Source organism: Prunus avium, chromosome 3 (genome assembly GCF_965620075.1).
Source record: "Prunus avium chromosome 3, drPruAviu1.hap1.1, whole genome shotgun sequence".
NCBI lineage: Eukaryota > Viridiplantae > Streptophyta > Magnoliopsida > Rosales > Rosaceae > Prunus > Prunus avium.
In genome coordinates, this window is record NC_142286.1 from 17,012,930 (window position 1) to 17,022,353 (window position 9,424).

The 9,424-nt window shown below is 39.0% G+C and overlaps 2 protein-coding genes across 2 annotated transcripts; one reads left to right on the top strand and one right to left on the bottom strand.

Annotated features, from left to right (window-relative positions):
* The first annotated feature begins 734 nt into the window (after nucleotides 1-734).
* On the top strand, nucleotides 735-7,678 carry LOC148295704 (uncharacterized). Its single transcript, XM_088250574.1, has 3 exons — nucleotides 735-1,872; nucleotides 2,430-2,482; nucleotides 5,063-7,678. Exons 1-3 carry the CDS (start codon nucleotides 735-737, stop codon nucleotides 7,676-7,678), a joined length of 3,807 nt encoding a protein of 1,268 aa, XP_088106700.1.
* Nucleotides 2,276-4,360, bottom strand: LOC148295705 (LOB domain-containing protein 14-like). Its single transcript, XM_088249777.1, has 2 exons — nucleotides 2,916-4,360; nucleotides 2,276-2,815 (listed from the first exon to the last, which is right to left on the bottom strand). The coding sequence occupies exons 1-2, from the start codon at nucleotides 3,192-3,194 to the stop codon at nucleotides 2,414-2,416; spliced, it is 681 nt and encodes a 226-aa protein (XP_088105903.1). The 5' UTR covers nucleotides 3,195-4,360; the 3' UTR covers nucleotides 2,276-2,413.
* Nucleotides 7,679-9,424: the final 1,746 nt, after the last annotated feature.

Here is a 9,424-nt window from a genome sequence, read left to right on the forward strand (position 1 = left end):
ATTGCCATATTGAATGTGTTCTTGTTTGCAACGAATAATTGGGTTAAGAACTAGTTATGAGAAATCGATTCTTGAATTCCTAATAACAAATGCCATGTTTTAGGGTTTTTGTGACACTCATATTCTCTTTGATCTTAATGGATTCTTGATTGTTAAATTGAGTAAATGCCATACTGGATTTCAATTAAGAATACATGTATTGATGTAAATGCCATACACTTTACATACACTTAAGAGAGAATCATACAACTCGAGTCAAATGCCATGATCTTGTTGTGAGTGTCGTCATCATATGCTTGCTAGAAATTGATTATCTATTGTTGTTTATGGATTGATTGATTGTTTGGAGGTGGATAGTGAGTCCTAGCTATTGTTCTTGATTGATTTTAAACTAATTTCTCTTAAACTCTAATTTAAATTCTGTTTTGTTTTCTTTTATTTACAAAATCAAATCAAAACCCCCTTGGTGTTGGCGTGTGTGTGGAAGTCCTTGTGATTTCAATCTTTATTTTGTTTTCGTGTTTAATTGTGTTCTAGTTTTCTTTGTGCGACATTGATAAACATCTCTTTAGATTACAATCTCTGTGGGAATGACCCTTGCTTGCTTACTATACTATCATTTGATTTGTGCACTTGCAAGGTTTTAATATTGTTGTTAAAAATTACCAACAAGTTTTTGGCGCCGTTGCCGGGGATTGTTTATGTAATTAAGTTTTGTTTTCAATTTCAGGTATATGCTGGGACGTCGTTCGCAAGGTTACAAGCTTATACCATACGACCCTGAACTAGAGAACACACTTCGTTATCTCCGTCGAGATAAAGATACGCAAGCTACACTTCCAATCAAGATGGGAGACGAGTTGGCACTCAACAACCTCACCCGACCTTTGAAGGATTTCACGGTTCCTAAAGCATTGGACCAGCCGTCATGTATTGCGTATCCAGCCACTACAACCACCTTTGAGATCAAGAGTGGCACCATTCACCTTTTGCCACAATTCTATGGCAAGCCTGGGGATGATCCTCACATACATATCAAGGATTTCTTTGCCGTGTGCGCGACTATGCACAATGGAGGGATTAGTGATGAGGCAATCAGATTGCGTTTGTTTCCATTCTCACTTAAGGAACGAGCCAAGGAGTGGCTCTATTCTTTACCTAGTGCATCTATCACTACATGGACAGCATTGGCTTCCAAGTTCCTTGCAAAGTTCTTTCCAGCTCAAAAGACAAACCGTATTAGGAAGGAGATCATGGGAGTGCAGCAACTAGATGGAGAATCATTTCATGAGTATTGGGATCGGTTTCAGAGACTCCTAGCTTCATGCCCTCATCACCAAATTGAAGATTGGCTACTTATGCAATACTTTTATGAGGGATTACTCGATTCGGAGAGGATGATGGTTGATGCTACTAGTGGAGGAGGCTTGATGAACAAGAGTGCTACTGAAGCTAAGGAGATGTTTGAGAACATTGCAGCAAACTCTCAACAATTTAATTATCGGAGAGCTCCCCCAAAGAAAGCAGGTGTTTATGAGGTAAGTGCTAGTGATATTGGTCCTCAAATAGCTAATTTGACTAACCTTGTTAAGCAGTTAATCCCTCAAGCACAAGTGTGTGCTGTATGTGCTAATCCCGGACATCCTACGGAGTCTTGTCCAAGTTTGTATGGTGATGGAGAAGAGATGGCTCAAGCACACTATATGCAGCAACAAAAGCCAAGAAACGATCCATTTTCTAACACCTATAATCCGGGATGGCGGGAACACCCTAACTTTGGATGGAAGAACAACCAAAACGTGCAAACAACCCCAGTTCAACAAAATCAGTTTGTTCCTCAACAAAATGCACCACCACCACCTCCTAGGCAAGGTAAGTCTTTAGAAGAGTTAGTTAATTCTTTGGCATTAAGCACCACTACAAGAAAAAAGTCATTTCACAACGCGCAATATGCGTTGTGAAAACATATTGACAACATGCGGCGCACGTTGTTGAAGCCGATGTCGTTAAAAGGTGTAGGGCTTTCGACAACACGCGTTGAACGTCGTCGTTTATTTTGGTGCTCGTTGTGAACAACATTAACCACAACACGCGCACGTTGTAGGAGCGATTGACAACAACGTGCCAAGCGTGTCGTCTTATAATATTATGACAACATGTCTGTGCTCGTTGTTGTTTATGTTTTGACAACAAGCAATGAGCGTTGTTATATCAAATATATATGTTTTTTTTAAAATAATTATCAAAATTACCTGATAAAAGTATAATTTATCTATAAATAGAAGCTCTATGATAAACATAAATATTTCCTTACTTCACATTCATAAGGCATCCCAGAATACAAAGCTTTCATTCAAAAGATAAATAAGGAGTTCCATATACATATTACAAAGTTATATTCATCCCAATTATTCTAATTGTGCATGTAGCTGGAAACCACTGCTTGAAGCTCATCAGCATCCTGAAAACCCCATTGCCTGTTGTAATTTGTTTGCATGCCAAAAGAAGACATGGAATGAGAAGTGCCCTCTTCGAAGCTGCCATATGAGACATTTTCTTCTGGGATATTCACTGAATTTTCATAACTCCCATTAACAGAGTTATTTGAATTCATAATTCCATTCTCATAGTATGATGTAGTTCCAGGATTATTGATGTGGGTTGAATTGAATTGTGGCATGGAGTTGGATGAATTTTCTAACTCATGAAACCAACTTTGAGCTGCTTGATTAGGGTTTGCTACAGCAGAGCCATTGACAAAGCTTTGAGCTGCTTGATCCTTGAGGAAAGCTAACTGTGCTTGTAAGTCGACCACCTGAAAATTTCAAACCAAAAGCATATACTCATCAGTTACTTCAACATACAATCTGAACAGAAACCCAATCTGAACATACAAAGGGTACTAAATGATTAACCTGCTGTTGGAGAGCAAAAATATGTGAAACACAGCCATATATGGGATCTTGAAGCCTGGCGTGAGCTGCATATGATATCGACATTGCGGCCGCGCATCGATAGCTCAACGGAAGGGTTGCTAAAAGCTTCGACACATTGCTTGCGCCAAAAATACTGTGGATGGCAGAAAAATGGATATCTCCATCTTCATAGCAGAAATAAGGCGCAAAAATACACCCTCTCACACATTTTCTTCTCAAGAACTTGCAAGCTCCACAGGGAGAACCACAACCAGCCATGGTTCTGATGATCTTTTTTAATTGGTGCAAATGAACTTCGAAAAAATGTTTTGTGCTTCCTACATTATATACGTTTTATGTTGGTGTTTTGTGCCCCGCATTATTGGTGATTTTTGTTTTTGTTTTTACCTCATTAATGGTGATTTGTGCCCCGCATTATCCGCGATTTTTGTTTTTGTTTTTACCACATTAATGGTGATTTGTGCCCCGCATTATCCGCGATTTCTGTTTTTGTTTTTACCCCATTATTGATTGTTTCTGTTTTTATCGAACCTTGGGATCCTACCTAACAAATAATAATAAACCATGGCAATCAGAATAATGTGTAAAGTGATATATTTTAACAGTAAATCCAAAATTCTCAGGCAATCAGAACCATCAAACGCATGCAAAGGATCACTTGAAGAAATAAATTTCTCCACTAGACATGAGACAAAAGAGCCTAACATGAGTAGGCAGAAGCTATCATCGCCCGAGAAAATACAGGGAAAATACCTAACATGATTATTTTCAACGATAGAAAGAGCTGGACTTGCTTTTGGCATGGGGAACATATTCTCATAGGTAGGATATTTTAGTGATAAAGCTAAACAGGCCAAATCTCAAGTGCATAAGGATCGTATACAGAATTTCATACAGCTTATAGTGGCGATTGGAAAGACCAAGCAACTCTAAAAGTAAAACAAACTTAAATAGGAAATGTCCATGCTAATCTAGTTCAAAAATATTATTTTCACATTCAAAGAACCTCATGATGCTTCAGAGAGCAGCCGTGACTTGTGAACATTGCAAAATATCAAACTTCGCTTAATCAACCTTGGTTCTAAAAATCCATAATATAGACAATAGAAATGATTTGCAGTTCACAATACTTCGGAAGCAAAACAACAATGAGGAGCACAAGCCCTCACCTGATATAACAATTTCAGATTTCCCTTTGCAGAAAGTTAGATTGCTCATCTAATTGCATCAGTAACTCCTAAACAGAAAAAGTTCCCATTTGTAGCTCTCATATCAGATATACGAAACAATCATACACCCCCATTGCTACTAACAGATATAATCGCCAGTTAAACAAACTAACATGATATAATCGCTATTTGTAAATCCTAATCCATTAATAAAAAAAGACCAAAATTTGAAGTTATTAGCAATTAAATCAGCGAAAAAGCCCTAACATTTTTTATGCTCGTCCTTTACCACTGGCTTGATCACGGCTTCTTCCTCGTCATCCTCTTTAACCGCAACAACAGCAGCAGGAGCCCTAGCCTCTCCACCTCCAAGCACAGCCTCTCCTTCATGTCATGGTCCTTAACGATGTGGATCTTGAAGGGAATCTGTGCCTCCTTCAAGGGCCTGGCGAGATCGTCGGCACAGGGAAAGAAAAGAAGAAGAAAAGAAAGAGAGAGAGAAAGAAAAAGAAAAGAAAGAAAAGAAAGAAAAAGGGAAAGAAAGAGAGAGACTGTCGGCGGTACAGGGAGAAGAGAAAAGAAGAAGAAAAAAGAGAGAAGAAAAAGAGAGAGAGAAATAGAAAGAGAAAGAAAGAGAGAGAGGATGCGCATGCGCATGCGGGGCTTTTCCCGCAAAAAATTTCACTCTCTTTTCCGTCAATTTTTTATTTATTAAATAAATTAATATAATTTTGACAACACGCTTCGTGCGTTGTAGAACTTAAAACTACTACAACATGCAAGGTCGCGTTGTGAAAATAGCTCTATTCTATATTTTGACAACACACTATACACGCACGTTGTTATAAATTGTATAATACAACATGCTGCTTCTGCGGGTTGTTAAAAATATTGTTCCACAACGCATATGAATGCACGTTGTTGATTACATGTTGTCATAAGTTATTTTTCTTGTAGTGCACTCAAGGTTTTATGCAGGAAACAAGGCAAACACATACACAAATGTCTACAGCAATTAAGAGCCTTGAAAACCAAGTTGGACAAATTGCAGCTTCCTTGAGTCAAAGAGAGCCAGGACAGTTTCCAAGCCAAGTAATTCCAAATCCTAATGGAGGCCATGAAACCGCAAAGGCGATTACTCTTCGAAGTGGAAAAGAGGTGGGAAAGGATGACAATGAGGAGAGAAATTCAACCAAAACAGTGGCTGCCCCCTCTCCCAAGCTTATGGTTCCAAGTGACAACTCTAAGGTAAGTTCTCTTGTGGATCATTCGATTACTTCAAAGATTCCTTTTCCTCGTAGGTTTTTGAATTCAAAGAAGGAGCAAGTTTCAAAGGATATCCTAGAGACTTTCCGAAAAGTGCAAGTGAACATTCCCTTGCTCGATGCGATCCAACAAATTCCAAGCTATGCAAAATTCCTCAAAGATCTTTGTACAAATAAAAGGAAGTTCAAGGAGCATGAAACCGTGGCCTTAAGTGAAGAAGTTTCAGCCGTGCTATTGCATAAATTGCCTCCTAAACTAAAGGATCCAGGGAGTTTTACTATACCTTGTCTCATTGGAAATCAAAGGTTTGAACATGCTTTATTAGACTTAGGTGCTTCAATTAATTTGATGCCTTTTTCTGTTTTTGAATCTTTAAATTTAGGTGAGCTTAAGAAGACTTCCGTGAGCATACAATTGGCTGATCGATCAATCAAGTATCCTAAGGGAGTGTTGGAAGATGTTTTGGTCAAGGTGAATGAGCTAATATTTCCAGCCGACTTTCTAGTGCTCGAGATGGAGGAAGTTCCTATTCCTGGAAAAGACCTTCCATTGATTCTAGGACGTCCATTCATGAGAACAGCAAGGACAAAAATCGATGTGTATGAAGGCACTCTCACAATGGCATTCGATGAGGAAACCGTGGAGTTTAAGGTATTAGATGCTTTAAAATATCCTAATGATGATCATGCTTGTTTTTCCATAGATGTACTTGAGCAGGTGGTACAAGAAACGTTTAATGCATCACAAGGAGAGACGCCATTGGAGAGGGCACTCATCCAAAGCCCCAAAACTGTGAATAAAGAAGGGAACACAGCTGTACTTGAAGCCGTGAATATGCTTGAGGCCTTGCCTCCCCAAAGAGGTAAGTCTAACTCTATTTTTGAGCCTCTTCCGTTATCTACTAATACGCTTGTTCCCTCTATTGTGAAAGCACCACAGGTTGAGCTAAAACCCCTTCCAGAGAACTTGAAATATGCATATTTAGGTGATGAAAAGACGCTGCCTGTAATCATTGCTTCTAATTTGAGTGCATCTGAAGAAGACAAACTAATTAGAGTTCTAAGGGAGCACAAGACTGCCCTAGGTTGGACCATTGCAGACATCAAAGGTATAAGCCCTACAAAGTGCATGCATAGGATCCTTTTGGAAGGAGAATCTAAACCTACAAGGGAAGCCCAAAGGAGGCTGAATCCGGTGATGAAAGAAGTTGTTAAGAAGGAAGTTTTGAAGCTTTTGGACGTGGGAATTATATACCCCATTTCGGATAGCAAGTGGGTGAGTCCCGTCCAAGTTGTTCCCAAGAAATCCGGAATTACCGTTGTGAAGAATGAAGACAATGAGTTGGTGCCTCAAAGAATTCAAACGGGTTGGAGAGTATGCATAGATTATAGAAAGCTCAATACCACGACACGTAAGGATCACTTTCCGTTACCATTTATTGATCAAATGCTTGAGCGTCTTGCAGGTCATAGTCATTATTGCTTCTTGGATGGATACTCTGGATACAATCAAATTGCCATTGCTCCGGAAGATCAAGAAAAGACCACCTTCACCTGTCCATTTGGTACGTTTGCTTATAGGCGTATGCCTTTTGGTTTATGTAACGCACCTGCCACTTTTCAACGTTGCACGATGTCAATTTTTTCTGATATGGTGGAGGAGATAATCGAGGTATTTATGGATGATTTTTCTGTTTTTGGTGATTCATTTGATATTTGTCTTCACAACCTTTCTTTAGTGTTGAAAAGGTGTCCGGAATGCAATTTAGTGCTCAACTGGGAGAAGTGCCACTTCATGGTACAGCAGGGTATTGTCTTGGGTCACATTATCTCTTGTAGGGGAATTGAAGTGGACAAGGCAAAAATCGACATTGTGAGAAGCTTGCAGCCCCCCAAAACCGTGAAGGAGATTAGGTCATTCCTAGGACATGCAGGGTTCTATAGGCGTTTCATCAAGGACTTTTCAAAGATATCAAGGCCCCTATGTCGGTTGCTTGGCAAAGATGTGGAATTCGAGTTTAATGAAGAGTGCTTGGCTGCATTTAACAAGCTTAAGGAGCTTTTGACATCTGCCCCTATCATGCAGCCTCCAGATTGGAATTTTCCCTTTGAGTTGATGTGTGACGCCTCGGATTATGCAGTGGGGGCCGTGCTTGGACAAAGAGTGCACAACGTACCACATGCCATCTATTATGCTTCCCGGACTTTGAATGATGCTCAGTTGAATTATTCAACTACGGAAAAGGAGTTGCTTGCTGTTATTTTTGCTTTAGAGAAATTTAGATCATATCTTATTGGCACTGATTAGGCTGGTGCACGGATCCAATGAAGAAGAGGACGTGCTTCCTATACGTGAAAGTTTCCCCGATGAGCAACTCTTCACCTTCGAAGCCAAGGACCCTTGGTACGCTGACATTATCAATTACAAGGCTTCAAAACTGATTCCGGAGGATCTCACTCGAGCTCAAAAGGATAAGCTTGTGAAAACAAGTAAGTATTATGTTTGGGACGATCCATACTTATGGAAATATTGTCCAGATCAGATTGTTAGAAGGTGCGTGTCCGAATCTGAATTTAATTCTATACTTGCCTTTTGTCATTCATCTGCATGTGGTGGACATTTTGGTACTAAGAAAACAGCCCTTAAAGTATTGCAATGTGGTTTTTATTGGCCTAGCTTGTTCAAAGATGCATATACTTATTGTTCCACATGTGATAGATGTCAAAGAACCGGTAACATTAGCTCTAGGAATCAAATGCCTTTAACGCCTATCCTTATTGTTGAAATATTTGATGTGTGGGGCATTGATTTTATGGGACCATTCCCTTCATCTTATGGCTTTATTTACATCCTTCTTGCTGTTGACTATGTCTCTAAATGGGTGGAAGCAATTCCTACCCGGACTAATGATTCAAAAGTTGTTTTGAGCTTTGTGAAGGACCACATCTTTTCTAGGTTTGGAACACCAAGAGCCATTATCAGCGATGGAGGCAGCCACTTTTGTAATAGGTCATTTGAGGCACTTTTAAAGCGGTATGGAATTACACATAGGGTCTCAACACCTTATTGTTGCGTAGATACAGCTGCACCAAAATGGATTCAGTTGCATCCTCAACTTGTGATACTCGCAAGTGCACGAACCGTTGGTAGTTTAGCGTATGTAAGTGCGAGGTCGATTCCACAGGGATTGGTGATTGAATGATCCAATTTAGTTTCCCTACACAAAACAGAAATTAAAAAGAAAGGAAATAAATAAAACAAGGAAGAAAGAAATAACTAACTCAAGCAAATAAGTTCCCAAGTTCAATTAGATTAATGGATTGGTTCTAGCTAAAGTATGATTAAGCCATGGTGTGTGGTCATAACCTTGTGTTCCTAATTCCCTAATTTGATCATTTGTTGTCTAACCTAAAATTAAGCATTAGGAACCCATTAAGCATAGAAGAACAATTTAAACAACCAAGCATGTATCTAATCCTTGTTGTCGAATGTCCATACATACTCTTCCTATTCATAGTTCAATTCGAATTAAAGCATGGTGTCTACTCTTAATTCAAACCAAGATAGCTAACATGCAAGCCTAAATGGTGATCAATCATTCAAACTAGCATATTAACTTATAAGCATAATGAATAAGAACAAAAACCATAATTGAAACTTGGAAACTAATCAAACTTGAAACTAAAGAAAAGAATTTACATAATGAAAAGTAAAGTGGAACTAAGAAAAACTTAAGGAGAATTTCAGCACAAAGATCTCATTATAACAATTGAAAACTAGAAAGAGAAACTAAGAGAATTTGAGGGAGAGAAGGGAAGGGAGCTCTAGAGAAGTGTTTGAGAGCTCCCCCTCTTGGGGTGTTATTACAAGCTTAGAGAACTTCCCTATTTATAGGCCTAGGGGAAGTGAAAATCAGAATTCAATAAGACTAATGCATACAACACTTGAATTATAAAATCTGAAATGGTTGATGCACTTGTATTAGAAAATCTGAAATGGGTGATGCACTTGTATTAGAAAATCTTGAATTGGTTGATGCACTTCACCACTAAA